Here is a 24,281-nt window from a genome sequence, read left to right as displayed (position 1 = left end):
CTTTCCCACACTGACCGATTGCCATGAGCTTCCCAAATTCTGCTCTCAGGCAGTCCACAAGCACATCAATCAGGCTGATGAGTTGAAAGCATTCTTGGTTTTTTACTATAAAACTTGCTTCAACATCTGAAAAAAAAGTCATCCTATTATATAGCTCTCATTCCTGTTTGCTGCAAGATCTCCGTCATTCCATTTTCAGGAGTGGTTGTAAACTAACAGAATATAATGAGTTTATAAGTGACTGACAATGAACCTGTGAAACAGGTTCATTGATGTTCCTTCCTGCATGCCTTTCCCTGCTTTATTCTTGCTGTTCCTCCCCAATTTTTTATTTAACTCACCAACATTGACAAACCATCCAATCTGACTCAATGCAGCACAGTTAGAGGAACAAATGGTTTTATTTCAAAATATCTTTAAAATAATGAAACCCGAAGTGCAATATAACAAAGTCCATACCAGGTAGAAGGAGTTTACAGGAAAAAAAGTACTTGAAACAAAATTCCAATATTTTTTAAACATTTTGAATTATTCAGAATTGCTGATTCTTTTCTGCGAACTATAACAAACTGATATATACTTTCTATTGAGCTCTAATTATTACATATTTCTAACTCTTTGTCATCATGTCAAAAAGCTTTCAATGAAATAAAATCTAAAGTTTCACTGACAGCACCTTCCCAAGCCTGGACTACTGTCACCCAGAAAGATATCACCACCTGTGAGCTCAACCCGTGGGCACCCTCCACCCTCACTTGCAAATGTATCTCCATTCCTCTTCGCCACGGGGTCAAAATCCTGAAACTCCATCGACAACAGCAACGTATCAGGGCTTTTACTCACAAGGACTCCAAAGATTCAGAAAGGTAACTCACCAGCAACTTCACAAGGGCAATGAATGCTGGCCTCGTCAGCCAGATCTATATTCCAAGACCAAATAAACCAATCTCCCCAACCATAAGAGGTGAAACTCTGTCTGACCTACTAAAAGTACAAACAAATGCAAAATATTTTTACTGTAACTTTAACTGACAGCAGGATAAGGAAAAGATCAACTGGTACTCAGTAATTATCTCAGTTCTGATTTTAAATGAAAACAAAGATTAAAGTTTATTGATTCTAAAAGATGGTGCGGCAACTCTGATATTAGAAACAGCTATCACAGTGCGCCTTGTCATAAAATAGCTGAGAATTCAAATTGATTTCCGAGGACAATGGTCTGAAGAAGGATCTCAATCTTTTCTCCAGAGATGCTGCCTGACCCACTGAGTTACTCCAGCTTTTTGTGTCTATCTTCGACAATAGTCATAATCTATTTTGATATTTGTAGTATTCTAGCGACCTGAAAAATTCTAGCTCTATTGAATTTGAGTAGGAACTGGACCCAAGATGGAAACTAAAAATCCTAGCACTATCAATTTTAACTTTACACTGAGTATTTTCACGAGGTTTGTGTTCCCTTGCCAGAGGTGTTGATATTTCACATTCATAGAATGTTTGCCCTTTATTCTGACTAATGAACTCTTTAATGTCACAACAGCAAATAGAATTCCCAGTATTGGCAGCAGGGTTCTCTACTGTCTAAAGCTTTAAGACACCTGTAGAAAATAAGAACAATGCATTCAGAAGAAAGATCTGAGGACTGATGGAGAAATTGTCAAACTAATCTCTGAACATGCTGACAGGCATTTTGGAGTTAACCCAAGAGCGTCCTCTCCCCACATGTTATCAATTTAATTTGTAAGCCAACAGAATCATAATTAAAAGGAAGTAAATAACATTATTGTGGATATGCAATATGCTGTAGACTCTTTTCTAACCACTTTGAGCCTGTACCGGCTGGCTATGTGCAAACCTTCTGCCTTTTGAGTCTTTCTCTCTCTGCAATACAGAGTAACAGCACAAACAATTGGTAATGTTATATTCAGTACTCGAAGCAATAATTGCTTTAAGCTGAGATGAAGAATAAGAAGGAGACTGCAGTTGCAGGCAGCCAGACTGTGCGTTACAATCAAGTCAATAGTGTAACAGTGATAGCTGGAGATCTGAAGTTCAGAATACTTTCCTTCAGGGACTTGAATTCATTTTCATTAATAATGCTTTTGATTTTCGTACGAGTCTCCAGCAGCTGCTCAGGCCAGCGTGGATGGCATCAGAAGAACTTGACCCCTTTACTGTCAGCAAGGGTGATAATCTCTGCCTTTCGGTCAGACTGTAGAGTCTGCAGTGCCCGCAGTAGAAGCCATTCTTCCAAACCATGGAACTCTAGTAAGGACAGAACACAGTCACTGCTTTCAGCACCACACCATTGCTTTGCAAATAATCAGGCATGTGAGTAAGGTAAAAAAAAAAAGAGGAAACGATCTGAGCGCTTGCACGAGGCGAGGCGTACAATGGGGGTCAACAAATTAAACACAAAATTACCAGTTTCAAGCCTCTTTTAGTGCATTTCAATGTAAAAACAGACATTACAAAATAATGTGAATATCTTACTGTACACTAATAACATTTTGAAGTAAATTCACACATTAATTGATAATCAGCCGAAAAAGGTGGTAATTGGCTTTTCTGCTGTGTTTTATATTTTAACCCTGTCTTAATTAATTTAGTTATATAATCTTGCACTTAAATTTAATATTTACTCATTACAGTTCCACCACTGATTTTCTGGCACTCTTGGTTCCAGAGCTTTGCTGATTTATCCAGCAGGCCAAGGAAGTCGGCTATGGGGATAGATGTGCTGGCTCCAGCTGGGCTGGAGTTCCAGAGCCCCGGCCGCAGGTTGCAAATTCAACCCGTGGAAGTCCCGATGAGGTCGAGATTGGCTGCCTTGCCCAGCCTAGGTGCCACATTTTCGGGTAGACTTCCAGGTGCGGGGGATTTCTCACGGAACCCCTAGCGACCAAATTGATAAATTGGCCATGGAAGTCCTGATGAGGTCGAGATTGGCTGCCTTGCCCAGCCTAGGTGCCACATTTTTGGGCAGACTTCCAGGGCGTGGGGGGATTTCTCGCGGAACCCCTAGCGACCTCTAGCGGAACCCAGTGTTCATTACAAGTCTATACATTGTTTATTTTTCTTTCTTTTTTTTCGATCCGATTTTTCCGTTTATTTGGCAAAAAGTAAAAACGCGGAAACCATGCAAAAAGCGCGGAAAATGGATTTTAAAAATGCGGAAATCCGCGAAAAATTCACATGCCTGAATAATACAATCCTATGGGAATTTAACGGCTGTTCTGAGCATACATCGGGAAGACAATGCAACAGGAATTCCATGGAAAGTGGATCAAATCTTCGATATTTGATGGAAAATGGTGGGAGACTTTTCCTCATCGTACTGCCCATCATTGTGGCACTCTTCAGAGCATACATAGAATAATTAACCAATCTCAGTCACTAAATAAGCTGTTGTGTTTATTCTTTATCTCCATCAGATTCCATTCATCACCATGATCTGAAAACTATCGTACATTTTGCTTAACAAAACCTAATTCTATTTTGCAGTACAATAGACTCAAACATTAACTTTAATGGATAGAGAAAGCTGATCGCATGCTGGTGGATTGTTTTTGAGATGTACTGGTGAAAGTTCACTCAGCTAGATGAATTGATAAGGAAGTGGAGGTGTTGGGTACGGTACAAAAAGCTTCCTCACAGAATGGGTTGACAGGATATGCAAAGTTCAACCACGTTATGCAAACCAACGTCATTTACAAAGCACAATAGAGAATTGTGTGGAGAAAGATACAAGGTTAGGGAGAAAAATGAAGGACTAGCCAACTCTAGTCAATGTTGGCACAGATATAATGGGCCAAAGTCTCCTCTTGCACTGCATATTTTAGATGGCACTAAATTAGGTACTGATTGAAGAATGGCAAGAAGCAATCTTTCGATTTCATTGTACCAGGGGTTAGGAATTAAGGCATGGGTTAAGAGTTGAACATAATAGTATGTATGTATGTATGTATGTATGTGTGTGCATGTATATAGAGTGAGTGTGTGAATGAGTGCGCGAGTATGCAAGTGTGCGAGTAAAATCTGAATTCTATATTCAGAAGGAGCTGGTTCTTTGACCAGCATAATAGGAAGTTAGGTGTTTCCAAGATTGTCTTATCAAACCAGTTTGTCAGTCACACATAACTAATTCCTTGTTATCTCTGTAAAGGCCTTCCCAGTAAAGTGATAACGTTTAACACTGAAACTACATGAATGTACAAGTGTATAAACAGAGATTAAAAATAAGAATAAACAAATGAACATGACAATAAGTCTCTTGTTTCTGTTGCCAATTTTATAGGAGGTAGGTACAAATCTGCCTTACCTTCACCTTCAGTGTCATCGCCATTGGAGAGTTCATAAAATGTAAATACGGAGTTTGTCAAGCCACTCTTTGAAACCTGCAAGATATCAATCAGACACTGACGCACAATATAGGAAACTTCTAAATGAATGGTGCAAAGCACCAATTTAGTCACAGCAAATTCAGATAATTAATTCTAACTTTATAACCCCATTACTGTTGGACTTCCATGAAATGTCAAGGTAAATGAAAGACTGATGAAGTCAGCACCTTAACAAAATATATTAATACTCATTATCATCCAGTTATCAATGAGTATATGTTTGGTAAAGCAGCACAAACATTTAGTCACATCATCAGCTTCAGGTGACATCAGTGACCCGTGAAAGACAAATATCCTAATTCTAGGAAATGGAGGGATCATGTTTAGCACAAACATTGTGGGCCGAAGGGCCCGTTTCTGTGCTGTACTGTTCTGTTCCATTGTTCATATGTTCTATATGAAAAGTTCTTCTAATTGCAGATTGCAAAATTGTGCCGTGCATCCCCTGCTTCCTTTAACAGAATCAGTGGGATTTCATTGAATTTTGGAACATCTACAAGGGGCCAAACTTCTTCCATTCTCATAGGACAATGGTTCACTTCAATGAAGTAATACTGGACCATGCAAAGTCTAAGTGATGTTAGATATTTTGGACAGGACACTGCATAAATGCCATAATAATAGCTAAATCCTAACGCCCACCTGAATCAAGATATATTGCTCTTTTAATTGAATTATCAAAAACTGCAAAGTTCAATTGTTTTCAACTATACAAAATAATTCTCGTGTCAGAGTTTTGGTAAGTATTAAAATTCTGAAGTAATTTTAGCAGAAAATGAACTGTTGAAAGAACTCAGTGGGTCAGGCAGCATCTGCGGAGGGAAATGGACAGACGACGTTTTAGTTTGAAGAAGGCTCCCAAACTGAAAAGTCTTCTGACCATTTCCCTCCACAAATGCTGCCTGATCCGCTAAATTCCTCCAGTAGCTTTTGTTTTTGCTTGACTTAAAAAATATATACTTTTTGTCCCTCCTCAAATTTTGCAATGTGTTTTTATAAACAAGAATGCACTGGAATCAGACGTCAACTGAAGATAGAATAAATCTCTATCTCACTGCACCACAATGGCACTTCTATTGAACATCCATCTTTGTAACCTCTTTACCAAGTGTGCAGTAAAGGCAATTTGACCACTGTTCAGTGATCAGTTTACAGGTGATCTAATTACAGTTAGGCTCTTATGTCCTAAATCATGGACTCTTTAATTGCATCATTCACACTTATCCAACTGAAAGATGAAGAAATAAGCCGCTTCCAAGATCTTTGAAATTAGTACAAACCACAATTTTTGATATACCAATTGCTTTTTAAGGTACAAAATTTGTATTACTATTATCATATCATATATATACAGCCGGAAACAGGCCTTTTCGGCCCTCCAAGTCCGTGCCGCCCAGCGATCCCCGTACATTAACACTATCCTACACCCACTAGGGACAATTTTTACATTTACCCAGCCAATTAACCTACAAACCTGTACGTCTTTGGAGTGTGGGAGGAAACCGAAGATCTCGGAGAAAACCCACGCAGGTCACGGGAAGAACGTACAAACTCCTTACAGTGCAGCACCCGTAGTCAGGATCGAACCTGAGTCTCCGGCGCTGCATTCGCTGTAAAGCAGCAACTCTACCGCTGCGCTACCGTGCCGCGTTTGTTCCGTGTTTGTTTTCCAATACAGCCTCAAGAACAAAAAGGAAAATCTGTTGAGCTTGTCTTTATTCTTAGAGATTGCTGCCTGGGAAAGACCTAACCTTACCAGGCTGCCAAAATAAAAGATGCAATTAAAACAAAAGGTCAATGTGATGAATTAATTTTACAACCCTCCAGAAGTTTACCAAGATTTTTACTGCACTGACTGGAAATTGTTACAAGGGCATTCGTGGAAAGTAGATAGCAAAGCTCCCTCTTACCCACTGATACACCAGTTTGCCCCACTCTTCTGGTCTCCTCCACATTATGAGGCAGCGAGTTTTATTTTTATCAATCCATTCTAAGTTTCCTAAAAGTCAAAACAAATGGAGATAAATTCCTAAAACTTCAACCCACATATTCCCTAACGACAAATTCAGTATCTAAGCAGGAAAAACACAAGCATGTACACAAAGTGTCCTGGTCTTTCATCCATCTATCACTCATCAAATGGAAGTTTGAACATTCAGCATCAGACTATTTTGTCATGAACGCTTACTTAACCAAAACAACCCAAGAGGAATCTGAAAATTTAAAATAACTGCAGACGTTGGATATCTGCAAGAGAAATAGAAAATGCTAGGAAAAAAACTCAGGTCAGGGGGATTCTGCCCCACGGCACTGAGATTGTGATATCTTATTTCCATCTTTACCGAGATCAGCTGTCATTATATAAGCCTTTACTTGTATGATCCAGTAACGCAACACGTGATCGGTATACCTCCTAAACCAGTAAGAAGGCCAGTAGGCAACTAAGTAGGAAATTTATACATAAAGATTGCAAAATAATGCAAAAAGAAACATTTAATCTGGCTCTCTTTAAATGTTTTGGAGAAAATATAGTCTGAATTTCTGTGAAGACTGAGATGTTGTCTACTAACCTTTCTTCCGGAGTTCTTCTAACACAACTTGAATAGCTTCTATGGGAAACTTTCCTTTCAATCGAAGTTAGGGAAAATGCTTTGCTTTGCAATTCTTCTTGACTACACCCCATCTACTAAGGCATTTGTTAAACAATGAAGTCCTTTTGAAGTGTGATCAGTCTTAGAATATGGAAAGTATGGCAACCAGAGAAATGTAGAAGGGAACAATGACCAGATGTACTGATTAAAGGATGACCATGGGCTACTTCACCAGGGTTAATATTGCAACTCTTCCTTAAAAGAGTCAATGGGACCTTTTACATCCTATGCACAACAAATCAATGCCCTCATTTCCATAGGCCTTTTTTGGACAGCATCTCCAGAGTGTAGCAGTACCACAACACAGAGTTAGTATAGATTTTTGTGCTTGAGCCACTAGAAGGGAATTTGGATCCACAACCTTCTGACTCAGAAGAAAAGGTGCGACTGACTGAGCCAAGGCTGCATAACAAGACACAAAGTACCACAGCAGGTCAGACAGCATCTCTGCAAGGCAAGGATAGGCAATGATTCAGGTAGGGGGCTCTTCTTCAAACCAATTGTAGTAGGGGGGGAGGGGGGATGAGAAAGCTGGGGCGAGACAAACTCTGATAAGTGATAGATGGATATAGGTCAGGGGGGTTTTGATTCTCAGATGGGTTGACAAGGCCAGAGATGAAAAGAAGACAAAAGGCTGTGATGCAAGGCGTGAAGTGAAATGTGAAGCCAAAGCAAGGGATAAAGATGGAAAGGGACAGAGAGAAAGGGGGTGTGACGGTGGACTAGTGGGAGATATCTGGGTTGGGTACAGGGAAGAAGTGTAAAATGTGAGGGTGGGGGTTGTATTGTAATCTAAATTGGAGAATTCAATCTCATACTGTTGGGTTTGCTTCCCAGGAATATGAGGTATCGTTTCTGCAGGTTGCATTTGGCCGCACTCCGGCAATGGAGGAGGTCCAAGAAATAAAGATCAGTATGGGAATAGGAAAAATTAAAATGGCTGGCAACTGGGAGATCCAGCAGGCCTACCTAGGAGGGCCGAATGCAAATGTTTGGCGAAACGATCGCCTAATCTACGACTGGTTTTGCTGAGTACTCCAGCGCTGTATGTCTTTTTTGTAAACTAGCACCTGCAATTTCTTGTGTCTACGGATGATGCATAGTTTTTTCAGAAAGATATCACAATGTGGTGACCAAGTAAGTTTCTGCAATATTATAAAATTCCAAACATTTAATGTTGATTGCAGGTGAAATGCAATAATGCAGATTTACAAACTCAGGCAAAAGGATACTTTGAATCTTCTTATTGTTGAACAGTGGGCTGTCCTGGGCCTCCAATACATCGATGGTATAAAGCTTGTGATAGCGTAGATAGGAGAGCACCAGTGAACACCATGCTGCCAGCTGCCTGCGCTGGGTGTTTACATTTGGCTGTAGCCTGGTAATAAAGAAAAAAGTACAACGTATTTTAGTTTAGCTTGTCATGTGTGTCAAGGTACAGTGAAAAGCTTTTGTTGTATGCTAATCAGTCAGCGGAAAGACTATACACGATTACAATTAAGCCATCCACAGGAAGGCTGGCTCTGTCCTGAGGACGGAGTTGGATTCTTGGGAGGTGGTCTTGGAGGGGAGGATTCTCCTCAAACTGCGGAGCATCCTGGACAATATAGCTCACCTCCTTCATGAACACACTGGTCAACCTGAGGAGTACCTTCAACAACAGACTAGTTCCACCAAGATGCAGGACAGAACCTTCTTCCCATGTGGCTATCAAACTTTACAACCCCTCCCCCTTCTGTCGTGGGGTAGACTGAGACTGAGACTGACCCTCCCCCCACCTCCTCAATCTTTGCACACCCCCAAAGCCTTACCACTCGGCACTTTATTTTCATGTTGCATGTATTTTGTGTTTTTTATTACTGCTGGCAAATTAATTTCCCTACTGCGATAAATAAAGTTCTATTGTACCGTATCGTGTAAAGATACATGATAAAGGGAATAACGTTTAGTATGGGTAACATTTAGTTTTGTATGGGTGGGAAAATGTTTTTGCTTGATACGTCATTTGAAAACCAGGCATTTTACGGCTTCTTAACGATACATGTATCATAGAACCAAAACACTTGCTTGAAGCTCTCTTTGACACTTTGTCAATGTGATAAAATAATTGCAAATTCTCATACAGGTTGACTTCTCAGTGTAAGAATTAATCAATATTGGTGTGATTGCAATGCTGAAACATGTGCATAAGTGGGTACGATTCAGGTTAATCCTTATCCCTTAAATTTAACCCAGGTTTATGTTGAGACGGATAGTTATCAGATTAATAGTCTTTATTCATCAACACACTGTTCAGTCAATAACTGCACTGCTTATTAAATTAATGTTAGTTAGCTCATCAGGATTTCCGTAGCTTCAATAAAATTAGTTATGAGTTTATTAGGTATGTTGTACCTATAGAAGCTTATTTTGAAAGGCCAGAATGATGTTAGTGATACACATGCATTTAACAAACAAGTATTGGATGAATGCACAGGGTCAAATAGATAACCAGGCTAATGTCTGCACAAGCTCTCTACTCTCTTCATCACAGGTTCTCAGTAATAAAATAGTGTTAGAAAGAGATCATGTCTGACCTACTTGACAAAATGTATTGATAAGGGTTGTGTGGTTGATGTAACCTAAATGGGCTTCAGATGACAAAATTCTACATAGAACACTGATCCCACTATAGCCTATGAGATTCAGGGCAAGTTTGCAAATTACATCCAGTATTGATTTAAGCATAGGATGCAGACTGTGTTGAGAGGTTTCTTCCTGTGATTGGAAGTCTGTAACCTGATGAAGTATGAGGTGAGGTACTTTGGGAGGCCATACCCATTAAAAGGTAGGGCCATAGGAAGTATTGAGGAACCTTGGTGTACAAGTACCCGGATCCCTGGTATTTAAGGCAAATAGGGTGCTGGCCTTCAACAACCAGAGCAAAGAATGCAAGAGCAGGGTGGTTATGGTATACTTTATAAAACATTGGGTAGGCCATGACCGGCATACTAGTCACTACTCTGGTTGCCACACTTTAGGAAGGACACGACTGCATTGAGTGGATGAAGAGGAGAATCACTAGGACTTTGCATGGAGCACGTCAGTGGCAAGAAAAGGCTGGATGGGCAGGATTTGTTTTGCTTGGAACGGAGAAGGCTGAGAGGGGACATGATATAATACATGCCATTAAAAGGGGCTCAGAGAACCTGGATAATTGAAAACTTTTGTTTTACAATGGAAGTATCTAAAATTAGAGGATAGAGGTTTAAGATGAAGGTGCAAGGTTTAGAGGGAACTTGAAAAAATGTTTACATCCATAGATTGTTGAAGTTTGCCTGAAAGGATGCTGTAAGCAGGCACACTCACAACATTTAAGTAGACAAGTGTTTGAACATCAAGGCACAGAAGGCTCAGACCAAATGCAGGGTTGATCGTCGGCATGAACTCACTGTATGGCCATAATGGCCTATTTCTGTGCTTTATGAGAATCTTTGTATTGTTCCTCAGTTATTTTCCACACAGAAGCCCTTACTATGATTTGCCCATAGAATCTTTGCTTCTGTGCTTTCTGGATATTGGTTACTAGAGGACCTACTCTGCATTCACATGCCTGCACCTCTTCACGCAGTCTGACAACTGAAATTTTATTCTCGATTCATCCTAGTGATAGCTTCATGGGCCCTGTCCTTGTGCATACAATGTGTAATTAAATCCAATTTACCCGCATAATCCTTTACATCAGAATTAATTGTTTGAATCCCAGTACCTTTCCTACCTCATCAAATAATCTTGCCTCGGAGAATTGATTCAAGGGAAAAAGACTGAACAACTCTTTTAATGGTATTTTTTATTTGGACATAGTAGGTAAAATGTAATTACAATCTTGTGGATGAATTGATGCAATCGTTTTTGCAAGACCCTGCCTCTCACTAGTCTGGATCACTGTGAAGGAGTGTCAACACCATTGATCTGTTCCTTGCAGCAAGCACCCTGATAAACACACTGAAACAGGCCCTACAGCCCAACTTGCCCATGCCGACCAAAATGCCCCATCTACACTAGTCCCACATGCCCGCATTTGGCCCTTATTCCTCTAAATCTTTTGTATCCATTTATCTGTCCAAATGTCTTTGTACCAGCCTCAACTACCCCCTCTGGCAGCTTGTTCCATATACCCACCACCCTGTGTGGAGGTTGCCTCTCAGGTTCCTATTAAATCTATCCTCTCACCTTAAACCTGTGTCCTCTGATTCTTGATTCCGCTCTTCTGGGTCAAAAACTCTGTGCATCTACCTTATCCATTTTTCTTCATGATCTCTACACCTCTATACAATCACCCCTCATCCTTCTGCGCTCCAAGCCATAAAGTCCTAGCTTGCTCAACTGCTCCCTATAGCTCAGACCCTCAAGTCCTGGCAACACACTCAGAAATTTTCTCTGCACCCTCTCCAGCTTAACAACATCCATCCTATGGCAGGGTGACCTGGAGGTGCATTAATCTCACCATTTACGTTGTCACCAAGAGACTGTTTACAAATAAATTCACAAAAAAGATCAAAAATATAATTTAAAAGATATTATTGTAAAACCTCTCGGTTATTGAAAAAATGCCTGGCTCGGCATTACTTTGACTCGAATGCTGCATCAGCTTTAATGAATCGGACAATGTGGTGACATTTTCTGCTAATTTTTGACAGTATTGGTGAAATTATGTGCAATATCCACACAGGGGATGTATTTTTTGTTGTAATTGAGCTATATTTAGTAGCCCTACCCTAAGCAGCCGTCATTACTGATGACAGCAAATGGCAAAATTAACATCCATTGACGTTTGTGGTTAACCTTTGGATTTTTGTTTCTTTTAGTCTTTTTGGTTAAGCCATAAAGTTTTATTTCCCAATAACCGAGAGACAAACAGCAGGTGGGACTTTGTTATTCACATCGCTCCCCACAGCTCCCATCCTGTCCCGTTCGAAGAGACTTGCCAAGTCTCAGTGTGGTTAACCAAACACGAGCTGCCTGGTACAATGCATTATTGATGGGTGTCTGCAGAGTTCTCCGTACGTCTTTCGTTTTGCCTCATTTCTTATTTAAAAGATGGAGGAAAATACAAAGGGAAAGCACAGACCAGTGAAAAAGTTTCTATCACTCTACCCTGCTGCCTTTGTGGTTTTATTTTTTTTCTGTAGGACAGTTCTAAGTGAGAGGTTAAACTACAATGGCAGGCCATTTGTCTGCATAAATGCCTGATTCTGTGCTCATAGTCTTATAAGCAGCATGGATATTAGATGGAAAGAACGGATTTTCTCCTCTTTAACCAACCAATCCGAAGGTCATCAAGTCACACTACAGCTGCTTTGGCTGAATTTAGCCAATTCCTACTAAGAATCATGCACTCTTTTTGAGGCTTAATTGTTTATCGTGTTGAATGACTATTAGGGAAAGATGATGTGGGGCTTTGTGGAGTCAGGAGGCGAGTCGATGTCCCATTGACATTGTCAACCCCATGTCCTACAAATATCAGGTATTTCTCCAAATTTCTCCCAGTTGTGTCTTTTTTTAACTTCTACAAAGATACCTTAGGATACTATCCTACAAGACAAATACCCTAGAGAAACACAAACTCTTCCAGGTTGCTGGTAGGGTGCATCATCGGGTTTGATGACAAGTACAACTATATGTGCTGTCGCATCCTCTGATTGCCCCTTGCATTGTCTCCAGGTTAGAATTACCCTTTCCCTCACACAAAAAAAACATTAAGACTTCTTTTAAAAACATTATATTGGCTTCACGCATGGCGGTCATACCTTCAGCTGGGTCAGCTCTAAGTTCTGAATTCTCTTACCAAATCCTTTTGTCTCACTCTCTTTCCTCTTCTGACATACTTCTCAAAACGTCACATTGACCACAATTTTATTAATTTGACCCAATTTTGCCTAGGTGTGTCATTGTTTTTTAACCTCTGTGTGGCACCTTGGGATACTTTCATGCAATATAAATGCTCTAAATGAACACAAACTCCTTTAACCATCGTACAAGTCTGCTTTGAACCGTCCTTTTCAAATCTTTGTACCCTTCCCTCTCGTTTCCCTCTCCCCTGACTCTCAGTCTGAAGAAGGGTCTCGACCCGAAATGTCACCCATTCCTTCTCTCCAGAGACGCTGTCTGACCTGTTGAGTTAATCCAGCATTTTGAGTCTGTCTTCGGTATAAACCAGCATCTGCAGTTCCTTGAGGGTCTCGACCCGAAACGTCACCCATTCCTTCTCTCCATAGATGCTGCCTGTGTCTATCTGCAGTTCCTTCCTACACAAGCTCCTCCATGGCAAAACTTGAGAAGCTGACAGCAGGATCAATCATTATTTGCTCTCCAGCTCCAAGAAATGTTATTGACGGGCAACTATACTTAATCCAGCAATCAGTTTCAGGCTTGTATTCATATAGTACCTTTCACAACCGTAGTATGATGGCAACAGCCCCACACCCAGTAAGTGCCTTTTCAATTGTAATCACTTGTCATGCAAGAAGCATGGCCTGCAGTTTTGACATCTTCCAAAAGTCAATAGATCATGATTTGATAATTCTTATTATCTAATTGATTGAGGGATAAATACTAACCAGGAAACTACCTATAACTACACTTGAGAGAGTGGGTTTGGGGTGTCAGCTCAGACCTTTGGGCTTAAGGTCTTGAGTTGTCCTGGAATCCACAAATCTCAGACTCAAAGGTGAGAGTTAAAAACCACAGAAGGTAATGAGGTTTGATTTCAGTGAGAAGTACAACAAAGAACAATGTGACACGTAAGGTACAGCTTAGAGGCCCTTCCAGAATGAAGGATAGTCAATGAGATGGCGTTGTTTTGGCTTGATGTTCTCTTATCTGGTGTACCATGGAGAAAAGGCAAGTGCATACAGTTCAGGATAGTGAATGGCAAGTCGAGGGCAGAAATACTGCTTTCTTAACACATTGCAATAATGGATTGCCAGCAAGTGAAGCTGATGACCTATACACTCAACTCAATGCTGCAAGTCAACTCAACTCAACTCAATGTCTGCAAGGAGAAAGTTATGCAAGGAAAAAATTAAGGTTTTTTTGTTTCATAAATATCAGTGTGCCCACCTCTGTGCTGTACGTGCCAAACTGTTCAATGTAGGATTAATGATTTCCAATACTAACGTCAGCTTCTGTTAAAGGGCTTATGTATCCTGCCTTTAACCAAGGTTATGACATCTTTACAAGCTTCTGCAACCTCTTAAAAACATACAATTTGATTAATCAACATCTCCATCCATCTGCTAACCCAGCCAGAGTGATTGATGAGTGGAGAGAAACCTGTTCAAAATACCAACCCGCTAATTCAGGGTCACAGTAAATCATCTGGCCCCCTGAGCCTGATCTATACTTTAATACGTTGGTGGCAGATTTGAATGTAAACTCAACTCATTCCCCGTAACCTTGCACCTTCTTGCTCATCAATAATTTATCCAACTTCGCCCTAATAATATTCAAAGACTGCATCAACTGTCCTTTCAGGAAAAGAATGCCAAATTATCAGAAAAAAATTGCCTCTTCTTTTTAAATAGTGACTCCTCCCCGCACCCCCTTCCCCATTGTAGATTCCTGTAAAACAGAGAACGTCTCTCTACATCCACCTGTCAAGACTCAATTAAGCCATTTTCATTCTTCTAAAGCAAATACAAGCCTGTTCATTAAGGTATTCTGATCAGTCTGCTAAACCTTCCCTGAACTGCTTACAAAATATTTATTCCCATCCTGAAAGAACTGCAATGCAGTACAAAATACTCCTTATATAATCTCACCATTGCCTATAACTGGAGCTTAATCTCCGTGCTTTTGTATTCAGTTCTTATTGCAATAACATTTTGTTAGATTTCCAGCTTACTTGCTATTCCTGTTTGCTAGTTTTTCTTCCCCCAAATCATTCACAAATCCCTTTGAATGGTGTTCCGTGCCAGAGATTACAAATTTTGTTAAAAAAAAAGCAATGGAACAAATGTAGGAAAGAAAATCATGTTCTATCAAATTCATTTGCAGCTCCTCAGATAATAAGACAATCCAGGTCTTACCGGATCGAAAACCTTCACAGTATTCAGGTTGATTAAGTGAGAAGTAACATTATATTCACACAAAGTCGTGGCCACTGATTACTTTAAACACTGTCCGAGGCACCTCCTCTCCCTGACCCCCACTCATCCTATGACTTTTAACATCATTGCCATGAGTGAAATTCTGCAATCAGCAACCTAGGGATCTCACCTGCACCAATCATGTAACTAGTCTGTGTGACACCCTAAAAACGTTCTTATGACAGGACAGGAACATAGACACACAATGCTGATGTAACTCAGCGGGTCAGGCAGCATCTCTAGAGAAAAAGGATAGGTGACCTTTCAGGTCAGAATCTATCCACAGACTGGAAAATGTCAGAAACATGATGGAGTAACTCTTCATTCATCTCAGTATAGCTACAAGAGTCAAGAAGCGCAACACCATACAGATCAATGTAGAAACAAGGTACTGTAGAAGAAGTCTGAAGAAGGGTCCCAACCCAAGACATCACCACGTTCTCCAGAGATGCTGCCTGACCCGCTGAGTTACTCCAGCACTTTGTGTCCTCCACACAGATCAAAAGAACATGAGTGATCGTTTCTTTCTGACATTCACGCTTAGAAACTAAATTACCACTACTCAGGAGATACGTGGAACTGCACAACAAAAGACACAAAGTGCTGGAGTAACTCAATGGATCAAGCAGTATCTCTGGAGAACATGGAAAAGTGATGTTTCGGTTCAGGACCCTTCATCAGAAGAGATGCTGCCTGACCCACTGAGTTACACCATCTCTTTGTGTCTTGTTTTCAACCAGTACCCATGTTTTCCTACTGCTATGTGATCCAATTTCTGTAAGAAGTACACTGTGAAGTTTAACATTTTGTCCCTCCGTTGACTAATGAAGGGCATGCCCAGTGACATCTACGGACCTTATTCTCGTCGCAATGGTCCCTGCTGCTTGCATGTCAAGGTCAGAAGCAGGCTTCCAACACACCTGTGTTTCCACCTGCAAGTGGGATCGCCCCATGCAAGGTCCACCTGGGCATTGGGAACCCCACTCAAGCGAGATCTCGATTAAGTTATGTACTTATTGGTTTTCAATTCAGGCACCTGCTCCTCAGTTAAATGATCACATGAATCACCACCTTCATCAACCCACCAATCACCCAATTTCCAACTTTCAATCCACAAATCAGACAAGATCCATCTCACTAATCAAATAGCCCGACGATCACCACTTTGACAATAGACAATAGGTGCAGGAGGAGGCCATTCGGCCCTTCGAGCCAGCACCGCCATTCAATGTGATCATGGCTGATCATTCTCAATCAGTACCCCGTTCCTGCCTTCTCCCCATACCCCCTGACTCCGCTATCCTTAAGAGCTCTATCTAGCCCTCTCTTGAATGCATTCAGAGAATTTGCCTCCACTGCCTTCTGAGGCAGAGAATTCCACAGATTCACAACTTTCTGACTGAAAAAGTTCTTCCTCATCTCAGTTCTAAATGGCCTACCCCTTATTCTTAAACTGTGGCCCCTTGTACTGGACTCCCCCAACATTGGGAACATGTTTCCTGCCTCTAACGTGTCCAACCCCTTAATAATCTTATACGTTTCGATAAGATCTCCTCTCATCCTTCTAAATTCCAGTGTATACAAGCCTAGTCGCTCCAGTCTTTCAACATATGACAGTCCCGCCATTCCGGGAATTAACCTAGTAAACCTACGTTGCACGCCCTCAATAGCAAGAATATCCTTCCTCAAATTTGGAGATCAAAACTGCACACAGTACTCCAAGTGCAGTCTCACTAGGGCCCTGTACAACTGCAGAAGGACCTCTTTGCTCCTATACTCAACTCCTCTTGTTATGAAGGCCAACATTCCATTGGCTTTCTTCACTGCCTGCTGTACCTGCCTGCTGTTCCTTTCAGTGACTGATGCACTAGGACACCCAGATCTCGTTGTACGTCCCCTGTTCCTAACTTGACACCATTCAGATAATACTCTGCCTTCCTATTCTTACCACCAAAGCGGATAACCTCACACTTATCCCACATTAAACTGCATCTGCCATGCATCCACCCACTCACACAACCTGTCCAAGTCATCCTGCAACCTCATAACCTCATCTTCCTCACAGTTCACACTACCACCCAGCTTTGTATCATCTGCAAATTTGCTAATGGTACTTTTAATCCCATCATCCAAGTCATTAATGTATATTGTAAATAGCTGCGGTCCCAGCACCGAGCCTTGCGGTACCCCACTAGTTACTGCCTGCCATTCTGAAAGGGACCCATTTATCCCCACTCTTTGCTTTCTGTCTGTCAACCAATTTTCTATCCATGTCAGTACCCTACCTCCAATATCATGTGCTCTAATTTTGCCCACCAATCTCCTATGTGGAACCTTGTCAAAGGCTTTCTGAAAGTCAAGGTACACCACATCCACCGGCTCTCCCCTGTCAATTTTCCTAGTTACATCCTCAAAGAATTCCAGAAGATTAGTCAAGCATGATTTCCCCTTCGTAAATCCATGCTGACTCGGAACAATCCAGTTACTACTATCCAAATGCTCCGCAATTTCGTCTTTTATAATTGACTCCAGCATCTTCCCCACCACTGATGTCAGACTAACTGGTCTATAATTTCCCGTTTTCTCTCTCCCTCCTTTCTTAAAAAGTGGGACAACATTAGCTACTCTCCAATCCACAGGAACTGATCCTGAATCTATAGAACATTGGAAAATGATCACCAATGCGTCCACAATTTCTAGCGCCACCTCCTTAAGTACTCTGGGATGCAGACCATCAGGCCCTGGGGATTTATCAGCCTTCAGTCCCTTCAGTCTACCCAACACCATTTCCTGCCTAATGTGGATTTCCTTCAGTTCCTCCATCATCCGTTTGAAAACAGGTTCTGAACATCATCCATTCCCACCCAACCCTACTTCAAGTGGCTCTCTCTGTACCACCCCACAATCACTGACCTACCTGACTTTGGTTGGACACTTGGAAGGAATGTCCTTAACTTATTTAAAGCCAATTCAGTAGCACCCAAAGGTTTTGATGTCTGAAGATAGACACAAAATGTTGGAGTAACTCAGCAGGACAGGCAGCATAGAGTTCCTACCTGTCCCGCTGAGTTATTCCAGCATTTTGTGTCTACCTTCAGTGTGGAGAAACATAGAAAATAGGTGCAGGAGTAGGCCATTCAGCCCTTTGAGCCAGCACCGCCATTCAATATGATCATGGCTGATCATCTAAAATCAGTACCCCGTTCTGGCTTTTCCCCATATCCCTTGATTCCCTTAGCCCGAAGAGCTAAATCTAACTCGCTCCTGAAAGCATCCAGTGAATTGGCTTCATTGCCTTCCGTGGCAGAGAATTCCACAGATTCACAACTCTCTTGGTGAAAAAGGTTTTTCCTCATCTCAGCCCTAAATGGCCTACCCCTTTTTCTTAAATTGTGACTCCCCCAACATCGGGCACATTTTTCCTGCATCTACCCTGTCCAATTCTCCAAGAATTTCTTATGTTTCTAAAAGATCCCCTCTCATCCTTCTAAATTCCAGCGAATACTAGCCCAGTCGACCCATTCTTTCATCATACGGTAGTCCCGCCATCCCGGGAATTAACCTGGTGAACCTACACTGCATTCCCTCAATAGCAATGTCCTTCCTCAAATTAGGAGACCAAAATTGCACATACTCCAGGTGCGGTCTCACCAGGGCCCTTTACAACTGCAGGACCTCCTTGCTCCTAAACTCAAATCCTCACGCAATGAAGGCCAACATGCGATTGGCTTTCTTCACTGCGTGCTGTACCTGCATGCTTACTTTCAGTGACTGATGTACAAGCACACCCAGGTCTCGTTGCACCTCCCCTTCTCCTAAACTTACACCATTCAGATACTAATCTGCCTTCCCGTTCTTGCTACCAAAGTGGATAACCTCACATTTATCCACATTATACTGCATCTGCCAGGCTTCTGCCCACTCACCCAACCTATCCAAGTCACCCTGCAGCCTCACAGCATCCTCCTCACAGCTCACACTGCCACCTAGCTTTGTGTCATCCACAAACTTAGAGATGTTACATTTAATTCCCTTGTCTAAATCATTAATATATATTGTAAACAACTGGGGTCCCAGCACCGAGCCTTGCGGCACCCCACTAGTCACTGCCTGCCATTCTGAAAAGGACCCGTTAATTCCCACTCTTTGCTTCCTGTCTGCCAACCAGTTCTCTATCCATGTCAATACCCTACCCCCACCCCCACCCCAATACCATGTGCTCTAATTTTTCACACTAATCTCTTGGGTGGGACCTTGTCAAAAGCTTTTTGAAAGTCCAGATACACCACATCCGCTGCATCTCCCTTATCCATTCTACTTGTTACATCCTCACAAAATTCCAATAGATTAGTCAAGCATGATTTCCCCTTTGACCGATCCCGTCACTGCTTCCCAAATGCGTTGCTATAACATAATCGACTCCAGCATCTTCCCCACTACCGATGCAAGGCTAACTGGTCTATAATTCCCCATTTTCACTCTCCCTCCTTTCTTAAAACGTGGAGTTACATTGGCTACCCTCCAGTCCACAGGAACTGATCCAGAGTGGAGAGAACATTGGAAAATGATCACCAATGCATCCACGATTTCTAGGGCCACCTCCTTGAGTACCCTGGGATGCAGACCATCAGGCCCTGGGGATTTATCTGCCTTCAGATCCAACAGTTTATGAAACACCATTTTCTGACTAATGTGGATTCCCTTCAGTTCCTCCCTCCCACTAGATCCTTGGTCCCCTAGTATTTCCGGGAGATTGTTTGTGTCTTCCTTAGTGAAGACAGAACCAAAGTACTCGTTTAACTGTTCTGCCATTTCCTTGTTTCCTATTATAAATTCACCTGTCTTTGACTGTAAGGGACCTACATTCGTCTTCACTAATATTTTCCTTTTTACATACCTATAGAAACTTTTAGTCAGTTTTTATATTCCCCGCAAGCTTTCTTTCATGCTCTTTGTCCCCCCCCTCCTAATTGACCCCCTTGTCCTCCTCTGTAGAGTTCTAAATTTCTCCCAGCCCTCTGGTTTGCCACTTCTTCTGGCCAATTTTATATGCCTCCTCCTTGGCTTTAACACTATCCGTGACTTCCCTCGTCAGCCACGGTTGAGCCACCTTCCCAGTTTTTCTTTATGCCACAATTGGAACAATTTCTGGAGTTCATCCACGCGGTCTTTAAATCTTCGCCATTGCATCTTCACTGTCAACCCTTTAAGTATAATTTGCCAGCCTATCCTAGCCAATTTCCATCTCATACCTTCAAAGTCTCCTTTATTCAAGTTCAGGACCCTGGACTCTGAATTAACCGTGTCACTCTCCATCCTAATGCAGAATTCCACCATATTATGGTCACTGTAGCACAAGGGGCCTTGCACAATAAGATCGCTAACTAATCCTTCCTCATTACACAATACCCGGTCTAGGATGGCCTGCCCTCTAGTCGGTTCCTCCACATATTGGTTTAAAACCCATCCCGTATATATTCCAGGAAATCCTTCTCCTCAGCACTGTTACCAATTTGGTTAGCCCAATTTATATGTAGATTAAAGTCACCTGTGATAACAACTGTACCTTTGCTACACGCCTCCCTAATTTCCTGCTTGATGCTATCTCCCAACCTCCCTACTGCTGTTTGGTGGTCTGTATACCACTCCAACAAGTGTTTTATGCCCTTGCTTATTTCGCAGTTCTACCCATACCAATTCTACAGCATCCAAGCTAATGTCTCTCCTTGCTGTTGCATGAATCTCCTCTTTAACCAGCAGTGCCACCCCACCCCCTCTTCCTTTCTGTCTATCCTTCCTGAATATCGAATATCCCTGCATGTTTAGCTCCCTCCCTTGGTCACCCTGGAGCCATATCTCCGCAATTCTAACTATATCATATCCATTAACTACTAACTGCACATTCAATTTATCCACCTTATTTTGAATGCTCCTTGCATTAAGGCACAATGCTTTCAGGTTAGTTTCTCTTGTCTCCCTTCTACCTTTTGCTTCTGTCCTCCTTTTATGGCCCTCTGTCTCCTTGCATTGGGTCCCATCCACCTGTCCTGTTAGTTTAAACGTGACTTTTCCTACATTCTCTTTCCTGTTAGCTGCACGAATATGCATCCACGTTGTTGACTCCACCCCCCCCATTTTCTAATTTAAACCCACTCGTGTAGCACTAGCAAAACTGCCTGCCAGAATGTCAGTCCCCTTCCAATTAAGGTGCAACCCGTCCCTTTTGTACAGGTCACCCCTGCCCCAGGGTGTAAACCAGCATCTGCAGTTCCTTCCTACTGGTTTGAATGTCTGATATGATTTAATTTCCAAGGAGATCAAAATGGAAGTTTGTGGATGGATGAATGCTGAATGCATCTGTGGAGGAAAGCATGGGGTACACATCACTAATCATGGTGGCAGTGTACGTCAAACATAAAATGTGCGTCAGCAGCACCTGGAGGGTTCTTCTTCCTCATCTGGACAGACAACTGGCATGCAGAACACACAAAATACAATTGTCCCTTGAAAGCTTGCAATTTTCCAACTCAGAAATAAATCACCATTCTTGGTTTTAAATAGTGTCGTAGAAACATACAGCAGACAGGCCCTTCGTCTCAACTTGTCCATGCCGACCAAGATGCCATATCTAAGCTAGTCCCATTCACCCATGTTTGACTCATATCCTTCTAAACCATTCTTATCCATGAACATATCCAAATGTCCTTCAAATGTTGTTATTGTACCTGCCTCAACTACTTCCTCTGGCAGCTTGTTCGGTAGTTTTCTGTAATAGGAAAGAAATTACTTTCTCCATTACAGATTGCGGATTCAGGACATTGGATGGGTGGGATTTGTGGTCCAGGGATCTGGGAATGCCCATGTTTCAAAGGAGGAAACTGCTGACCCCCTCTCGTTTGGGTTTGAGGAACGTGAGGGGGTTGGATTTTGGAGAGATAGAGGCAAGTTGGTTACAGGAGTTGAAACTTTGTGTAGGGACACAGTGATACTGAGTATCATATGATACTGAGGGGGTGGGGCTATAGATTGGGGGGGGTGGGTATAGGGGGAGAAAGAGAGGAACTAGGGAGGCGGGGTGAGAGAGGGGAAGGAGGAGAGACGAGGGGTGAGGAGGAAGGGTAAGTTGCGGGAGGTGGGTGGGAGAGGGGATAGAGAGTTGGAGGAGAGGGGAGGGTGGGAGGAGTCCGGTGGGGGGGGGGGAGGGGGGGGCAGGGAGGGAGAAGGGGGATGGAAGGAGAGAGAAGGGGGAATGGAAGGAGAGAGAAGGGGATGGAAGGAGAGAGAAGGGGGATGGAGGGAGAAGGGGATGGAAGGAGAGAGAAGGGGGGATGGAAGGAGAGAGAAGGGGGATGGAGGGAGAAGGGGATGGAAGGAGAGAGAAGGGGGGATGGAAGGAGAGAGAAGGGGGATGGAAGGAGAGAGAAGGGGGAATGGAAGGAGAGAGAAGGGGGAATGGAAGGAGAGAGAAGGGGGATGGAAGGAGAGAGAAGGGGGATGGAGGGAGAGAGAAGGGGGATGGAAGGAGAGAGAAGGGGATGGAAGGAGAGAGAAGGGGGATGGAAGGAGAGAGAAGGGGGATGGAGGGAGAGAGAAGGGGGATGGAAGGAGAGAGAAGGGGATGGAAGGAGAGAGAAGGGGGATGGAAGGAGAGAGAAGGGGGATGGAGGGAGAGAGAAGGGGGATGGAAGGAGAGAGAAGGGGGAATGGAAGGAGAAAGAAGGGGATGGAAGGAGAGAGAAGGGGGATGGAAGGAGAGAGAAGGGGGATGGAAGGAGAGAGAAGGGGATGGAAGGAGAGAGAAGGGGATGGAGGGAGAGAGAAGGGGATGGAGGGAGAGAGAAGGGGGAATGGAAGGAGAAAGAAGGGGGATGGAAGGAGAAAGAAGGGGGAATGGAAGGAGAAAGAAGGGGATGGAAGGAGAGAGAAGGGGGATGGAAGGAGAGAGAAGGGGATGGAAGGAGAGAGAAGGGGGAATGGAAGGAGAAAGAAGGGGATGGAAGGAGAAAGAAGGGGGAATGGAAGGAGAGAGAAGGGGATGGAGGGAGAGAGAAGGGGATGGAGGGAGAGAGAAGGGGGAATGGAAGGAGAGAGAAGGGGGATGGAAGGAGAGAGAAGGGGGATGGGAGGAGAGAGAAGGGGATGGAAGGAGAGAGAAGGGGGATGGAAGGAGAGAGAAGGGGGATGGGAGGAGAGAGAAGGGGATGGAAGGAGAGAGAAGGGGGATGGGAGGAGAGGCGGAAAGATGGGGGTGTTAGAAGGAGGGGAAGGGTGCGAGTTGAAGGGAAGGGGGGGGTGGGGCAGAGAGGAGGTGGAGGTCACACTCTTTCCCCTTGGGGACCGCCACCACTCACGTGTAGAACGGCGGGAAGTTGTACTGCCAGGGCCACTCGAAGCTCATGGCGGCGGCGGCGGCCGACGGTGCTGCTGCCTTCCCCATCCCCCCTGCACCCGCGCACCTCTCACACGGTCCCACGCCCAAAGGTTCCTACCCCGCTCCCACCAGCATGTTGCAGGGGGAATCAACACCGGGGAATGTCCCTCACAGCTGATTCAAACACATGGACTTTTGATCTGCTGCATTTATGCAATAATTTTTAATATTGGCCTTACTGCATTCACAATTTTTGATTTTTAAAAATTAATTGTATATTTTACTTCTGGAATAAAGTACTTGCCAATCCACTTACAGATTTTGTTCAGAGTATTATGTCTGACAAGATGTATAAACTAACATTATGTTTATAATGTCTTGAATAGTCATGCTTTTTTAAAACAAAATTATCCTTGTCGCATTCTGTCAATTCTTGGCGAGTCACAGCTTGGGACTATGGATGAGGAGCTTACAAACTTGCGATGTTTTTGTCCTCAATCTTGGACATATCTGCCACTTGGAAATGCTTGCTGCTTAAACTTGTCCCTACATTGCAATGAACATCTCGCATATGGCTGCTCATAAATCCAATGAAGAAATTCAAAGAGCAGTTACAATATCGATTCCACGACCCCATTAATGGGGAAGTAGCAAAGGTGCATTTGCCTTCAGTGTGGAAATTGAGGGAGGAAGGAGTAGTAGAACCATGTGCTAATAGACAAATGGA

General features: G+C 42.8%; 1 protein-coding gene across 1 annotated transcript; it reads right to left on the bottom strand.

Annotated features, from left to right (window-relative positions):
• Positions 1–382: 382 nt before the first annotated feature.
• Positions 383–23,642, bottom strand: vps25 (vacuolar protein sorting 25 homolog). Its single transcript, XM_078424731.1, has 6 exons — positions 23,535–23,642; positions 8,287–8,432; positions 6,974–7,027; positions 6,314–6,402; positions 4,322–4,397; positions 383–2,265 (listed from the first exon to the last, which is right to left on the bottom strand). The coding sequence occupies exons 1-6, from the start codon at positions 23,618–23,620 to the stop codon at positions 2,153–2,155; spliced, it is 564 nt and encodes a 187-aa protein (XP_078280857.1). The 5' UTR covers positions 23,621–23,642; the 3' UTR covers positions 383–2,152.
• Positions 23,643–24,281: the final 639 nt, after the last annotated feature.

This window comes from Rhinoraja longicauda, chromosome 29 (genome assembly GCF_053455715.1).
Source record: "Rhinoraja longicauda isolate Sanriku21f chromosome 29, sRhiLon1.1, whole genome shotgun sequence".
Lineage (NCBI taxonomy): Eukaryota > Metazoa > Chordata > Chondrichthyes > Rajiformes > Arhynchobatidae > Rhinoraja > Rhinoraja longicauda.
The sequence above is the reverse complement of the archived record's forward strand: the minus strand, read 5'-3'. Positions and strand labels throughout refer to the sequence as shown.